Genomic DNA, 17,731 nt, shown 5'->3' with positions numbered 1-17,731 from the left:
AAAACTAAGTCCTTAACGGAAGGTATTTGGCTTGTTTTCCGAATGATGAAGACATAATTGTTCAATAATTTTTAATTGAGTTCTTGATCTTGCATGTCAATTACTACTTTCATTTTGTTTTTCTGTGTAAACGGACTCAAACAAATTGCATAAAAAGAGTTTATCAATAAAGCAACAAATTATTGTCTTTAATGGAAATCATAATAAGGAGAAAATAACATATTGAATTCCGAATTAAGATGCTCCGATGTCCACTAGCTTAAATTATGTGTTTGAAAAAGTTCTTTACCACATTGGTTGGTACAAAGCAATATTGGTACAAAACAATATTGATACAACACGATAACACTTACAAACGTATATAACATGTAACAACATCTTCCTTAATATTAAGTACTTTAATAACCTAGATTACCTTCAATTTTCAGCTGTAGTTTTCGGGAAAAGTTTCCAATTTTTACACAATATTCTCCACTGTCATCTGATTTAGCATGCTTGATACTAAGGATGTGTTTTGTGCCTTCATTTGACTGTTCACAATTATCGTCTAGTTCAACAGCACTGCCGTCTTTCAACCATTTCACAGGTAGATTTGTAGGACTGACTTTACAGGTTAATATTACATCTGCTCCTTCAATGTACTCAACATTGGAAGGGTCTTCCAGAAAACAATCTGTTTAGATAAATTGTCATAAAAAAGAGAACGTATTTGATGCACAGTGTATTTGTTTTTAAAGTAAGAAATTTGGGTTTTACTGGAAATTTAATGCACTAGGGTTTTTGTTACCACAAACTAGTCAAAATATACACTATTTTTTATCATCGGTTTAACGACATCATTTGTAAATATAAATCAACATTAAGACATTTGATACTTTAAATTATGCCATTCTTAAATAAATCTGATAGAGTAATATTATTCACAAAGCCTGCATGTGTCGCCATTCAACTCAAATGCTAACAAACCTATAAACAAACTTAGTAAGATGGGATACAGTTACGATATTGTTGTCAGGTTATTACAGATTGCATATTTTGGCATTAATATTGAATCACTCATAGAGTTTTTGCATAAAAAATGAACAAATATATTCTAAATCCAGTTGGTAGGATGATACGGCTCATGTTTTCTCATACATTTTATGATTACTTAGAAACATTTTAAAATGTGTGTACAGTTAAAATTTTGTGGTTTTGTCTCTATGTAAGATTGCATGTGGAATAATTGCGTTTGTTCCAGTAAACGGTATTGATATGTTATGTAGGTTAAATGTGCATGGGGTTTTTAATTTTGTGGATTTAATCTTTCAAAGAAATAAACGAAATTAAATTCTACAAAAAATGTCTGTATTTACAGTAAATAAAACTTAACCATTTACGGGAGGGATTTAGTTTCATTTCTATACATGTAAGATGAAGACATAACCGTTCAATAAAACTTAGTTGAGCCCTGGAGCTTGCATGTTAGTAACTGTAAGCAGTCCTTTGTTAAAATATGCATCAATATCAATTTGCTCAGTTGATTATGTTACCTTTTCTTATATGCGAAATTGACTACTTTCACTGAGTTTTGGTATACGTATAAGGGAGGGTTGACTTATCAGAATCATGTTTCATCCTACTGCATATTTGCGGCTGTTACGAATTTATTAACAAAATATTTTGAATTGTTTTAATACAATTATTTTGTTTTTCTGTGTAAGCGGACACATACAAATAGCATTAAAGAAGTTAGCAATAAATCAACAAAAAACGTCTTTTTTAATCGAAATCACAATAAAAGAGATGATAACATATTGAAATCAGAATTAAGATGCTTCGCTGGTTACTAGCTTAAATTATGTGGTTGAAAAAGTTCTTTAACACATTAATTGGTACAAAACAATATTGGTACAATACGAAAATACTTACAAACTAATATGATATAGAACAACATCTTCCTTAATCTTGAGCTTTTTAACAACCTCAAATACCTTTAATTTTCAGCTGTATTTTTCGGGAAAAGTTTCCAACTTTTACACAATATTCTCCACTGTCATCTGATTTAAAATGCTTGATACAAAGGATGTGTTTTGTGCCTTCATTAGACTGTTCACATTTATTGCCTAGTTCAACAGCATTGCCGTCTTTAAACCATTTCACAGGTAGACTTGTAGGACTGACTTTACAGGTTAATATTACATCTGCTCCTTCTATGTACTCAACATTGGAAGGGTCTTCCAGAAAACAATCTGTTTAGATGAATTATCATAAAAATAGAGAACGTGTTTGATTCATGCGTGTGTGTAACAGCGTATTGATTTAAAAAGTAAGGCTTTTTGGTTTCAATGGAAACTTAAAACACTAGGGGTTTCAATATCACAAACTAGTCAAAACATTAACTATTTTTTTATTATCGGTACCAGGACATCATCCGAAATTAGAAATTAACATGCAAAGATCTTATACGTGAAGGTATTTTATTTGTTATCTTTCAAAATAATAATATTGACAAGCTTAAAAATTTCACCATTCAACTTAAAAGCTAACCTTACCTTTAAACAGATTTATCAAGATATGATCAAGTTATAGTATATTGTGGTCAATTTATTAAAGAAAGCATATTGACTCACGCATAGGGTCTCTGCATCCAAGACAAAGAAATTTATTCTAAAGCCATGATATAATATGTGTTATGTGATTTATTATAGATCAGTGGATATTAATCATAGATAATTTGCCTTTATCTATGATTTTATAAAAATCCTCAACGGAACTGATTTGGCTTGATTTGCATATGATGAAGACATAATCGTTGACTAATTTTTACTACTACTATAACTATATTTTTCTGTGTACTCGGACTCAAACATATTACATACAAGAGGCTATCAATAAAGCAACAAATTATCGTTTTTAAGGGGAATCATAATAAACACATAATAACATATTGAATTCAGAATTAAGATGCTTCGATGGTTACTAGCTTAAATCATGTGTTTAAAAAAGTTCTTTACCACATTGGTTGTTGTAAAACAATATTGGTACAAAACAATATTGGTACAAAATAATATTTGTACAAAACGATAACACTCACAAACTTATATAATAAATAACGACATTCATCTTAAAATTAAGTTTTTTAACAACCTAAAATACCTTGAATTTTCAGCTGTAGTTTTCGGGAAAAGTTTCCTACTTTCACACGATATTCTCCACTGTCATCTGATTCAGCATGCTTGATACTAAGGATGTGTTTTGTGCCTTCATTTGACTGTTCACAATTTTCGTCTAGTTCAACAGCACTGCCGTCTTTCAACCATTTCACAGGTAGACTTGTAGGACTGACTTTACAGGTTAATATTACATCTGCTCCTTCTATGTACTCAACATTGGAAGGGTCTTCCAGAAAACAATCTGTTTAGATAAATTATCATATAAAATAGAGAACATGTTTGATTCATTCATGCGATACAGCGTATTTGATTTAAAAGTAAGACGTTTTGGTTTCACTGAAAAATTAAAACACGAGGCTTTTCGACTTGACAAACCATTCAAAACATTAAAGTTTTTTGACGGGGAATTAATTTCGTGGTTTCTAGTAAATAGTAGTGATATTATATGTAGGTTAAATTTTCATTGGGTTTTTAATAACGTGGATATAATTTTTCCAAGAAATAAACGAAATTCAATCCTACAATAAAATTTCTGTTTTTACAGTAAATAAAACTTAACCCTTTACGGAAGGAATTTGGTTGGATTTTCATAAGATGAAGACATAATCGTTCAAAACGTTTAAATGAGCTCTGGAGCTTGCATTTCAGTTACTGCTAAAAGTCCTTTGTTAAAATATGTATCAATATCATTTTGTTGAGTTGATTTTCCTAACTATTCATATATGCAATATGAAATACTCTTACTGAGTTTTAATATACGTATTGAGGAGGGTTGATATCTCAAAAAACATGCTTAAACCCGCTGCATTTTTTGCGCCTGTTACAGTTTTTTTTTTAAATATTTTAAATGGATTCAAAAATATTATTTTATTCTTCTGTGTAAGCGGACTCATACAAATAGCATCAAAGGGGTTATCGATGAATCAACAAAAAAACTTTTTTAATGGAAATCATAATGAAGAGATAATAACATATTGAATTTAGAATTAAGATGCTTCGATGGTTCCTAGCTTAAATTATTGTATGACAAAGTTCTTTAACACATTGGTTGGTGCAAAACAATATTGGTAACACTTACAAACCTAAATAATATATAACGACATCCCATTTAATATTAAGTTTTTTAACAACCTCAAATACCTTTAATTTTCAGCTGTAGTTTTCGGGAAAAGTTTCCTACTTTCACACAATATTCTCCACTGTCATCTGATTTAGCATGCTTGATACTAAGGATGTGTTTTGTGCCTTTATTAGACTGTTCGCAATTATCGTTTAGTTCAACAGCACTTCCGTCTTTCAACCATTCAACAGGTAGACTTGTAGGGCTGACTTTACAGGTTAATATTACATCTGCTCCTTCTATGTACTCAACATTGGAAGGGTCTTCCAGAAAACAATCTGTTTAGATGAATTATCATAAAAATAGAGAACGTGTTTGATTCATGCGTGTGTGTAACAGCGTATTGATTTAAAAAGTAAGGCTTTTTGGTTTCAATGGAAACTTAAAACACTAGGGTTTTCAATATCACAAACTAGTCAAAACATTAACTATTTTTTTATTATCGGTACCAGGACATCACCCGAAATTAGAAATTAACATGCAAACATCTTATACGTGAAGGTATTTTATTTGTTATCTTTCAAAATAATAATATTGACAAGCTTAAAAATGTCACCATTCAACATAAAAGCTAACCTTACCTTTAAACAGATTTATCAAGATGGGATCAAGTTATAGTATAGTGTGGTCAATTTATTAAAGAAAGTATATTTTGGTGTTAATATTAGTAGGTAAGTAAGGAAGAACATTTTATTTATCGTCGGGCATGATATGTAAAATTCAACAAGGTAAACATGGTCTCTGCATCCAAGACAAAGAAATGTATTCTAAAACCATGATATCGTATGGGTTATGTTCGTCTCATCTAATTTATGAAAGATCATTTGATAATAATCATAGATAATTTGCCTTCCTTTTTGATTGTATAAAACTAAGCCCTTAACGGAAGGAATTTGGCTTGTTTTACGTATGATGAAGACATAATTGTTCAATAATTTTTAATTGAATTCTTGATCTTGCATGTCAATTACTACTTTTATTTTATTTTTCTGTGTAAACGGACTCAAACAAATTGCATAAAAAGAGTTTATCAATAAAGCAACAAATTATTGTTTTTAATGGAAATCATTATAAGGAGAAAATAACATATTGAATTCAGAATTAAGGTGCTTCGATGGGTACTAGCTTAAATTATGTGTTTGAAAAAGTTCCATTACCAAATTGGTTGGTGGAAAGCAATATTGGTACAAAACAATATTGATACAACACGATAACACTTACAAACGTATATAACATGTAACAACATCTTCCTTAATATTAAGTACTTTAATAACCTCAATTACCTTTAATTTTCAGCTGTAGTTTTCGGGAAAAGTTTCCAACTTTTACACAATATTCTCCACTGTCATCTGATTTAGCATGCTTGATACTAAGGATTTGTTTTGTGCCTTCATTTGACTGTTCACAATTATCGTCTAGTTCAACAGCATTGCCGTCTTTAGACCATTTCACAGGTAGACTTGTAGGACTGACTTTACAGGTTAATATTACATCTGCTCCTTCTATGTACTCAACATTGGAAGGGTCTTCCAGAAAACAATCTGTTTAGATAAATTATCATATAAAATAGAGAACATGTTTGATTCATTCATGTGATACATCGTATTTGATTTAAAAGTAAGACGTTTTGGTTTCACTGAAAAATTAAAACACGAGGCTTTTCGACTTGACAAACCAGTCAAAACATTAACGTTTTTTGACCATCGGTACTAGGACATCATCCATAATTAGAAATTAACATACAAACTTCTTATACGTGAAGGTTTTTTATTTGTTATCTTTTGACATAATATTATTGACAATCTTAAAAATGTCACCATTCAACATGAAAGCTTACCATTTCTTTAAACAGACTAGTAAGTAAAATGGAATCAAGTTATAGTATAGTGTCAATTCATTAAAGAAAGCATATTTTTGTATAAATATTGACCACTCATAGGGTCTCTTAATCGAAGACAAATAAAAAAAATTCTCAAGCCATAATATAATATAGGTTATTTTCTTCTCATGTAAATAATTATAGATCATTTGATAATAATTATAGATAATTTGCCTTTATCTATGATTGTATAAAACTAAGTCCTCAACGGAACTGATTTGGTGTGATTTGCATATGATGGAGACATAATCGTTGAATAATTTTAATTCTAATTCTTGATCTTGCATGTGAATTACTACAGTAACTATTACTTTATTTTTCTGTGTAATCGGACTCATACACATTACATACAAGAGGCTATCAATAAAGTAACAAATGATCGTTTTTAAGGGAAATCATAATAAACACATAATAACATATTGAATTCAGAATTAAGATGCTTCGATGGTTACTAGCTTAAATTATGTGTTTGAAAAAGGTCTTTAACACATTGGTTGGTATAAAACATTATTGGTACAAAACAATATTGGTACAAAACGATAACACTTACAAACTGATATAATATATAACGACATATTTTTAAAATTAAGTTTTTTAACAACCTCAAATACCTTCGATTTTCAGCTGTAGTTTTCGGGAAAAGTTTCCCACTTTCACACAATACCCGCCACTGTCATCTGATTTAGCATGCTTGATACTAAGGATGTGCGTTGTGCCTTCATTGGACTGTTTACAATTATCGTCTAGTTCAACACCACTGCCGTCTTTAAACCATTCCACCGGAAGACTTGTATGGCTTACTTTACAGGTTAATATTGCATCTTCTCCTTCTATGTACTCAACATTGGAAGGGTCTTCCAGAAAACAATCTGTTTATATAAACTATCATTAAAAAAAGAGCACGTGATTGTTTCAGTCATGTTTGTAACATCGTTTTTGTTTTCAAGTAAGAACTTTTGGTTTCACTGGAAAGTTAATACACAAGGGTTTTCGATGTCACAAACTAGTCAAAACTTTTTCTATCATCAGTACCAGGACAACATCTGTTATAATAAATTAACATGCAGACATCTTATACGTAAAGGTAAGTTACTAGTAATCGTTTAAAATAATATTATTTACAAGCTTTAAATGTCGCCATTCAACCTAAAAGGTACCCATATAGATTTACCGAAATGGGAGAAAGTTATAGGATTCTTTTTTCCGTTAACACCCATATATCACAATCACTGATAATGAAGACATTATCGTTCAATAATTTTAATTGAGTTCTTGAGTTTGCATGTTAATTGTAGTATGACGGCATCGTGAAAAATTGTGCAAATCCTGCTACTAGCATGACATTTAGCACAAAGCTTCATCTAGTATTTATCTTAGATTTCAAATAGGGAGATAAGGCAACTCTTCCGGTAAAATTAAAAATGGCGGACATTATTCTTAAATTAGCCCAATCAAAGCGGCTATTTGAAAAGGTGTTATAGTCCTGCTACTATCATTATATTCGGCAAAACCTATGTTATATGCTACTTTTGGATATACTTTATATAGTATATGACTTTAATCAAAGACCTGAAAGCTCTGAGAAAAAATTACGGCACTCTCCCAAATATTGTGATATCTTTTAAGAAAGTCTTGATTTTCACGTTCCGTAATGTTTAACATTGCAACATGTCTCGGAAGCATATAATTGATATTTGTATGTTTGTGTGTGTAAAGTGAAGATGACAACTGGCTGTTTCTTTAATACAATTGAATAGGTCAAGACTACCTGAATGATCTACATTATCCAATGACTACTGACTTTTTTTCTTGTACTAATAAATAGGCCATGACTATTTGAATGATATACATGTACAATATCCAATGACTACTGGCTGTTCTTTTGTACTTATAAAGGCTACCTGAGTGATCTTAAGTATTCTAAGTATTTTTTTTTCTTGCAATTACATTTTTCTAAATCAAGAATACAGACTACTAGTATCCTTTTCAAACCAAATGCTTATGAAGAGCCTGTTGTAAGCAAGCTCTTATACCCCACAAACTCATAAAATAAGTTACTAGTGACATATGTGTTTCTGTTACTTGAAGAAACTTATATTTCTGTAGATTTAGACAATAGTAAACAGTGTAATATTGTTTTACTAGTTTTATTTCTCCTTAAAGATTAGAAAAATATGAACACTTCTTTGATTGTTTTATATTATGTCACTCAGGTCGCTTTATATGAAACCTGAAACCACTTCTCTGCCATATTGTTTTTATGACAACTCTGCCCTTGACAATGTTGACCCATGTAATTGGTATTCATTTTTTAACCATATGTCATAGGTGGTTACTTTTGCACTCACAAACAAGCTTTCAGGTCAAATGTCTGTCTCCATCTAAGTTAATGACATTGACCAATCATGTTATTAAACACAGTTTCAAAAGAGATAATGCTGTTCTCGTGGGTTACCATATACATGATATATATTCAACTTGTGTAGCATTGCAGTTATTGAAATTTGTGTCAGATTAGAACAATGATCTATACCTTTAATATTTAGGAATGGATCTTATAGTTTAATAGAGAGCAATAGTATGGGACCCCCTCACGGTAACAAGAATAAACAAGCTTGAAAGGATACAACGTTAAGCGGCAAGATTTATCACCACAGATTACAAGTCAACAGAGGACGGACGGGATACGTCTCCAAAACGCTTGCCAAACTGGAACCACAACAAGATTTCCAGACAAGGCAACTTAGAAGTTAATATTAATGTAAAAAGTAGTTGAGGAGCGGATATAATTTCCTTAAATTTGCCAATTCAGGGGCAGCAACCCTACAACCGGTTGTCCGCTTTGTCTGAAAATTTGGGGGCAGATAGATCTTAACCTGATAAACAATTTTACCCATGTCAAATTTGCTCTAAATGCTTTGGTTTCAGAGTAATAAGCCAAAATCTACATTTTACCCTAATGTTCTATTTTAAGCCATGGCGGACATTTTTGGTTGGTTGGCCGGGTCACGCCACATATTGTTTAAACTAGATACCCCAATAATGATTGTTGCCAAGTTTGGTTTAATTTAGTCCAGTAGTTTCAGAGGAGAAGATTTTTGTAAAAGCTAACGACGACGGACGACGACGACGGACGACGACGAACGCCAGACGCAAAGTGATAAGAAAAGCTCACTTGGCCCTTCAGGCCAGGTGAGCTTAAACGGGAGAAGGTTTGGTACCATTAAAACGTTTAATCCCGCTTGAAATGTTTGCATCTGTCCTAAGTCAGGAATCTGATATACAGTAGTTGTCGTTTGTTTATGTTATTTATACGTGTTTTTCGTTTCTCGTTTTTTATATAGATTATACCGTTTGTTTTCCCGTTTGAATAGTTTTATACAGTCTAGTAATTTTGGGGCCCTTTATAGCTTTTTGTTCGATGTGAGCCAAGGCTCCGTGTTGAAAGCCGTAAATTCATCAATAATCATGATAATGGTTTACTTTTATAAATTGTCATTTGGATGGAGAGTTGTCTCATTGGCACTCTCACGACATCTTTCTATATCTATTAGATGCTTTGCCGGTTTCTTGTTTAAATTAAGTGTTTGAAAAAGTTACTTAACACATTAGTTGGTACAAAACAATATTGGTACAACACGATTACTTATACAAATAATATTATAAAGAAAAGCATCTTATTTGATATAAAGTTTGTACCCCCCCCCCTTTCCACTCATAAATACCTTTAACTGTCAGCTGTAGTTTTCTGGAAACGTTTCCAACTTTCACACAATATTCTCCACTGTCATCTGATTTAACGTGTTTTATATTGAGAATGTGTTTTGTCCCTTCAATGGACTTTGTACAATTATCGTCTAGTTCAACAGCATTGCCATCTTTAAACCATTCCACAGGTAGACTTGTAAGGCTGACTTTACAGCTTAATATTGCATCGTCTCCTTCTACATGTTCTATGTTCTTAACATTTGAAGGGCCTTCCAGAAAACAATCTATTTAGATAATTATCATAAATAATAGAGAATGTGTTTGTTTCAGCCATATATGCATGTGTGTAACAGCGTATTTGATTTAAAGTAAGAAATGTTAGTTTCACTGGGAAATTAATACACTAGGGTTTTCGATATCACAAATAAGTCAAAACATAAACTATTTTTATGGGTACAACTACATAATTAGTAGAAATAAATTAACATAAAGACATCTTATACGTTAAGGTATGTCATTTCTAATCTTCATTAGTTAGTAATATCATCTCCAATGCATGAAAATGTCGCCATTCAAATCAATAGCTAACAAAACCTATAAACAGACTTAGTTAGAAGGGATACAGTTACGATATGGTTGTCAAGTAATTATAAATTGCATGTTTTGGTATTAATATTGATTCACTCAAATGCTCTTTGTATCGAAAATAAACACATTTATTCTAAAACCAGTTGGTAGGAAGATACGGGTATGCTTTCTTATACATTTTGTTATTACTTTAGAAGCATTTAAAATTTTCTTGAGGTTAAAGTTTCGTGGTTTTGTCTCTATGTAAGATTTCATGGGGAATCAATTTTGTAGTTTTCAGTAAATGGTAGTGGTATTATGAGTACGTTAATTCTTATGATTTTTTTTTAATTTCGTGGATATTATCTTTCCAAGAAATGAACGAAATTAAATCTTACAAGAAAATTTCTACTGTAACAGTTAATAAAACTAAGTCTTTACGGAAGGGGTTTGATTTTCATCAGATGAAGATATAATCGTTCAAAAAGAGCTCTGGACCTTGTATTTTAGTAACTGCTAGCAGTCCTTTGTTAAAATATGTATTAATATCATTTTGCTAAGTTTAATGTGTTACCTATTCTTGCATGCGATATGATAGATATGTTTTATCTACTTTACGTGACTTTGCATTTATGTATGCCGTTATACTTTGAACGACACCATTATCTTATGTCTTCTTGTGCGAATTTCAAACGCGCAATTTTACACCAGTACTGAAAACCTTGCATCCTTTACGGGTAGACTTGACATAGATAAATATTGTCGTATGTGTTACCTATTCTTACATGCGATATGGACTACTCTTACTGAGTTTTATACATTTGACATGAAACTGTACTTATGTATCCCGTCATACTTTGAACCACACAATTATTAAGTCTTAACACTTTTCTGTGGAAAGACTTATTGTATTTGTTCTGATATTATTAGGTCTTTGTACTTTTCTGTGGAAATATCTATTGTTTTTCTTCTGATTATTAAGTTTTTCAACTTTTCTGTGGAAAGACTTATTGTTTTTGTTCTGATTATTAGGATTAGGTCTTTCCACTTTTCTTTGGAAAGACCTATTGTTTTTCTTCTGATTATTTTTTTTTCTTCCGTCTAATTTTGTTCTTGCGATAAATATTTGTTTCGCAATATGTCGATTAAATATTTGGTATATGATATCGAACAGTTTATGCGCTTTTGAAATTTACCCTGCGTAACCAAATACTTTTCTTTGTAGGAGTTATCTCCTCAAACACTGTTTTGCTTATGTTCACCTGTCCATCGCAACCGTAAAAGATAACGACAAATTCATTTTACAAAATTGCTCGTTATATCCTCCGCATGATTTGTCCTAATTTGACCGAAGCGATATGAGAGTTATTTCTCTATATGCATTTGATATACGTGATATGCATTTTTATCTTGTAAACCATAAGTCATAGAGACCTAGGATCTTTTGATTTGAGGTCCTTGGTCCAAAAAAATGGAAATTATGTCAAGGTCAAAGCTCAAGGTCATATTCTTATTTTTGAATTTGGCTTATTTCCACTCATTTCCAGAAACCGTATAAGATATCGACAAATTATTTTTTTCTTAATTGTTAGTTGCGACATGAAGTAACACGTAAATTTTGATTGCAAGGGTACTTTGGCATAAATGTGAGTTTTCTCCCTCTTGTATTTAAAAATACGCATATGGTGATATAACTGATTAACCAATATATTTTATACCTATGGTCTTTTGATTTCAGGTCCTTGGTTTATGACCTTGAATTTGATCTCAAGGTCATAGTTGAATTTGACGTTCTAGATTCTGAATTTTGCTTTTAGCTCAAATGTATACAATATAAAGCCATAAGACCTTTGGCAAACGGTATCAAACCATTAAACCTTGTAAACCGGAAGTAGCTATTTATTGTACTTTATTAATATAAAAGTTTATAGAACCAGATATTTTTGGAATCAGTGTCAAGAAAACATTCAAATATTATCGGAAATACATTTTTCAAACCGGAAGTAAGAAAAAATCTCCCCTATTTAAACAAAATATTGTATAGAAAACATATATTTTTGGAATCAGCGTACAATAAGCTATAATTGCTTGACATTTTAAACTTAATTTCACAACTTTCATATTTAAATACAGTGTTGTGGTGGAAAGACATTCAATTGTTCTCTGATCAATTAGTTTTTTTTTAAATATTATTAGGTCTTTCCACTTTTCCGTGGAAAAACCTATTGGTTTTCTTCTGAAATTTTTATTTTGTTCTTCCGGCACATTTTGTTCTTGCATAAAATGATGGTTTTGCAAGATGTCGCTTTGACTTTTTCGCGTATGATATCGAACAGTTATTGCGCTTTTGAAACTGACCCTGTCAAACCGTACACTTTACGGTGTAAGAGTTATCTCCCCGAACACTGTTTTTCTTGTGTCCACGACTCCTTCGCAACCGTAAAAGATTACGACAAATTTATTTGACCAAAGTGCTTGCTGTATCTTCAAGATGACGAGTTGGTATGCACCAAAGTACTCCGGAGTCTCCACATGAGAGTTATTTCCCCTTATGCATTTAATATAAGTGATATGCATATAAACTCCTAAACCGTAAGCGGTATCAACCTTAAATCGCTATATTGAAGGTCCTTGAGTCCCAACTTTGAAAATTAGGTCAAGGTCAAATGTCAAGTCATGTTTTAAATTTAAACTTTCACTTCAAACTGCTTTTCTCAGAAAAAAGTTAGGGATAAAATAAAAAAGAAATGTGAGCAAAATATTAGTCGCGACATAAACGTAGTCGAGAAAAATTGTGAAAATCATACGCATAGTATTTCGGGGGTTTTCGTGCCACTGAAATGAAAAAAAACGAACAGATTGACTAATTATAGCTTCAAACTTTACAGCTCTCGTGATGCGTTCATTCAATTTATCTTTATAAATCATCCAATGCCCACAACTAAAAATCTAGCCTCTCCCAACCCCACCACCGCCTCCGCCTTTTTTTTTTTTTAGGAATCCCATTATTTTTTTATTATAAAAATGCTAATCCTTCTCTTTTTATGAATAAATTTCTTTCTGAAATACAAATCTATTGCTGCAAAATAAATGCTGCTCCAAATCATGTACATGTTTTTCTGACAAATAATCGAAACAAGTTTTGTTAAAGTACTACAGCACCAGCACTACTTTTGTGTGCATGCAATGAATGAGTCGACCAGTGGTCAGCGATTGGACAAAAGTTTACCTGTAAAATTAATCTAGAAAATATATTTTCCGTTAGCAGTATAAATCACGTGCAGTCTGCCTGACGTTCTAATCTGGGTTGAGAAATTAAAATCTATGACATAGAATTCCCTTCAAAGTTCGAAAATAGTAGTAAAATCCTAGAATCAAACATGCATTTAAATTAAATAAATCTGTTGTGAGTACCTGTAAATATGTAAACGCATGCATGGTCCGACATCAATGACCTGTTAATGAAAGAAAATTTAATCCGTGAGCATATTCTTTATACATAGGTGTGGTCAGGAACTCGTCTCTCTCTGAAAAGGATTAAAATAAACTGTCTGAGTATATCTGCTTGGTGCACGTGACGTCACAATCGCTGCATCCGGTACTTCCTTAAATGAAATAGGGGTTTCCCCTTTTCGAAAAAATATAAAATGTGCACGTACATTTAAAACCATGCATGTCAGGTCCGATTTCCTTTAAATATAAAATTGAATACAATGCACACACAATAAGATCAACAAGTTTATAGTACACGACATACATACTGGAAAGCCTACTTAAAAAAAACTTTTATAAAGGAAGATACAAGGATTTTTTTTTGTAATCGTGTATATATCCTTACATGTTCCTACACATGTCATAATTTGAATAGAACTAAAATGTTTCACATAGCAGTTTTCGTGTGTTCCTAGAGGCTGGGTCTCTAGTGTTTAAATATGGACACTAGGCTCTCAATGCCGTTTTCACGTGTTCCTAGAGGCTGGATCTCTTGTGTTTAAACAAGGACACTAGGCTGTCAATGCCGTTTTCACGTATTCATAGAGGCTGGGTCTCTAGTGTTTAAACACGGACAATAGGCTGTCAATGCCGTTTTCACGTGTTCCTAGAGGCTTGGTCTCTAGTGTTCAAACACGGACACTAAGCTCTCAATGCCTATTTTACGTGTTCCTAGAGGCTGGATCCCTAGTGTTTCAACACGGATACTAGGCTGTCAATGCCGTTTCCACGTGTTCCTAGAGGCTGGGTCTCTAGTTTTTAAACACGGACACTAAGCTGTCAATGCCTAGTTTACGTATTCCGTGTTAAAACACGAGCACTTGACTCTCAATTCCCTTTTCGCGTTGTCCATGTGTTTAACCGACAACCAACCAACTATTACATGCATGTTGTGGTCCCTTGTGCTTAATTCGGGTGCAATATCTCATTTGTTTCGTGTTTGCTTGATTCAAGCTACCCTATCTCACGTGTGTAATCAATCAATCAATCAATCAATCAATCTATCAATCATGTTTTAGAGGGGAAAGACCGCCAACAATTTTGTTCTTGCGATAAATGTTTGTTTCGCAAGATGTCGCTCAGATATTTCTCATATTGTATCGTATAGCCTATATGCTTTTAAATTTCACCCTGCTAAGCCGAACTATTATCTTTGTAAAAGTTATCTCGCTATTCACTCTTTATCATCAAATGTGTGCATTTCCTTCGTAAAAAAAAAGATATCGACCAAATTCTTTTAACACATTGTTCGTAACATCCTCAGAATTTTTTGGCTAATTTGGATCGAAACGATTCGATGAAATTTTATAGGAGTTATCTACCTTTACGGAAAAAATTTGTCGGTATGTTTTTTAACTCATAAACCGTTACCGTATAACCATGGAATGTTTTTATTTGAATCCCATGGGTCCTAAATTAGAAAATTAGGACAAGGTCAAAGGTCAAGGTCAAGTTCTCAATTGCGACTTTTGCTCGTTTTTGCATTTTCTCTGACACTTTGTAAGATACATATAAAAGAACAAGTACAAAATGTCTGCTTTATTGTCATGAAGGTATGCTACATTAAATCTGATACAATCAAATGCATCTTATAGGAGATGATGCCCCTGCAATGTCTTGATATGAGATTATTTTAATATAACCGCAAGTGACCTCGAGAAAACCGGTATTTTTTTTTTGCATTTTTTTTCATATAAAATTACTCAGAATCCATATATTTTGTCTTTTAGATACATAAACCGATTACTGAAGACTCAAAATGACATAAAACAAACCGGAAGTGGCCAATTATCTCCCATTCAAATAAAGTCGTATAAGATAAGCAAAATGAGTATGTTAAATTTGATGTATGCCTTTTTGTGCTTCTTCGTTACATTTGTTGTTTTTATAGTGATATCAAGATGATAACACACTAGTGACTGCTGTACCCCTATTTTTGACATTTTTACTCTTTGAGTATGTTTGTTTTGTTCATGAATCGTTGACAATGTAACGGAATTTGATGCGACTGTCATACAAGTGATAGGTTTAGCTAGCTATAAAACCAGGTATAATCCACCATTTTCTACATTAGAAAATCCCTGTACCGAGTCAGGAATATGACAGTTGTTAACCATTCGTTTGATGTGTTTGGAATTTTGATTTTGCCTTTTGATTTTGGACTTTCCTTTTTGAGTTTTCCTCGGAGTTCAGTATTTTTGTGTTTTTACTTTTTAATATACGTATAGAGGAGGGTTGACATCTCAAGATGATGTTTAACCCCGCTGAATATTTGCACCTGTTGCAAATCTTGAGCCTTGTATGGATTTTTATTTTAGTTCATTAATGTGCATTTTCTATACATCATTTTAAGTATGGTATCTTTGATTAATTGGGGTCCATTCCACTGCTAATGGCCGTTTCGTCACGATCCGGGTGGTCTGCAGTTTCATGATAACTTCAAATATCAGTGAAATGATACTTTTTTATTTTGATAGATAGAATGGTGACGCTTTTTAAAAGTTTAGGTTTATTTTACCCCTTTGCAATGATTATCATTAAGTAAGAACTTATTCAAGGATATTGGTTTTTTTGTTCTATATAAGCGGACAGATTTCTTTAAAGAGGTTCTAAAAAATTATTAACAGCGTATATGTTTGTTGAAATAATGATAACATATTGAAATTGTATTTAAAACGCGTCACTGGTTTCTAACTCAAATTATGTGTTTGAAATGAAAATTCATTAACACATTAGCTAGTACAAAACAAAATTGCTGCAAATTGACTATACTTGAAAACTAATATAATATAGAGCAACATCTTATTTATTATTACAATTCTTAACCACCTCAAATACCTTTAATTATAAGCTGTATTGTTCTGGAAAAGTTTCCACTTTTCACACAATATTCTCCACTGTTATCTGATTTAATGTTCTTTATAATAAGGTTGTGTTTTGTTTCTATACTATGTGTTATCATCGGTACAAGGCATCATTAGGGCATATTATACGTTCAGGTATTTAATTTTTCATCTGTAAGAGTAATATCATAAACACAGCATACAAAGATTGCCTTTCAACTCAAAATTTAACCAAACCTTTAAACAGACTTAATAAGATCTCTGGTGGTAAGCAAATGGTCGAAACGTAAAGTTGCAGTCAGCCGAAAATTGGAGAGAACTCTATGGATAATTTTTTCGTTTCCAATTTTTGTGGAGTAAAAGGTTTGTTTGAGCTAAACCGTTTATCTCATACACACTAATCATAAGTGCGTTGATATTGAAATCAAATTTGATACATAAAATCATTCCATTTTTTGTAGAATAGTCATTTAGAAATTCGAGCATGATGGTCGTAATTTTAAATGTGTGATTGATAGTATTTCAAAAGTACTGTGCACATAACAATGTGAATAAACTCAGATGTCATATATGGTTTTCTACAAACATTATTATTTGTTACTCTGATCATGGTATGCAGAAATTAAGTTGAAGTGTTATAAGATATACACAGTTCTGATGTATTCCAAACGCCCATCATTTAGGAGTAACAATGCGACCTGATCAACTCGCAGTCAGCCAAATAGTATGTTGGGTTGAGTATTAATATATTTTTTTCTGTACGTTAAGGCATACAATAGTTCAATACACCTGTATTCCCTCAGTTTTGTTTTTTATTTTAATTTTTATTTACGAAATTTTTATTAACTACAATCATATAAAAAAGAAGATGTGGTATGATTGCCAATGAGATAACTATCCACAAAAGACCAAAATGGCACAAACATTAACAACTATAGGTCACCGTACGGCCTTCAACAATGAGCAA

At 32.0% G+C, this 17,731-nt stretch overlaps 1 protein-coding gene across 1 annotated transcript; it reads right to left on the bottom strand.

Annotated features, from left to right (window-relative positions):
• Positions 1 to 398: 398 nt before the first annotated feature.
• Positions 399 to 16,883, bottom strand: LOC139526305 (obscurin-like protein 1). The gene is made up of 7 exons (XM_071321435.1): positions 16,760 to 16,883; positions 6,766 to 7,023; positions 5,559 to 5,816; positions 4,296 to 4,553; positions 3,139 to 3,396; positions 1,974 to 2,231; positions 399 to 673 (listed from the first exon to the last, which is right to left on the bottom strand). Exons 1-7 carry the CDS (start codon positions 16,881 to 16,883, stop codon positions 399 to 401), a joined length of 1,689 nt encoding a protein of 562 aa, XP_071177536.1.
• Positions 16,884 to 17,731: the final 848 nt, after the last annotated feature.

This window comes from Mytilus edulis, chromosome 6, assembly GCF_963676685.1.
Source record: "Mytilus edulis chromosome 6, xbMytEdul2.2, whole genome shotgun sequence".
Classification (NCBI taxonomy): domain Eukaryota; kingdom Metazoa; phylum Mollusca; class Bivalvia; order Mytilida; family Mytilidae; genus Mytilus; species Mytilus edulis.
Note: the sequence above shows the minus strand (reverse complement) of the source record. Positions and strands in the feature narration are given on the sequence as shown.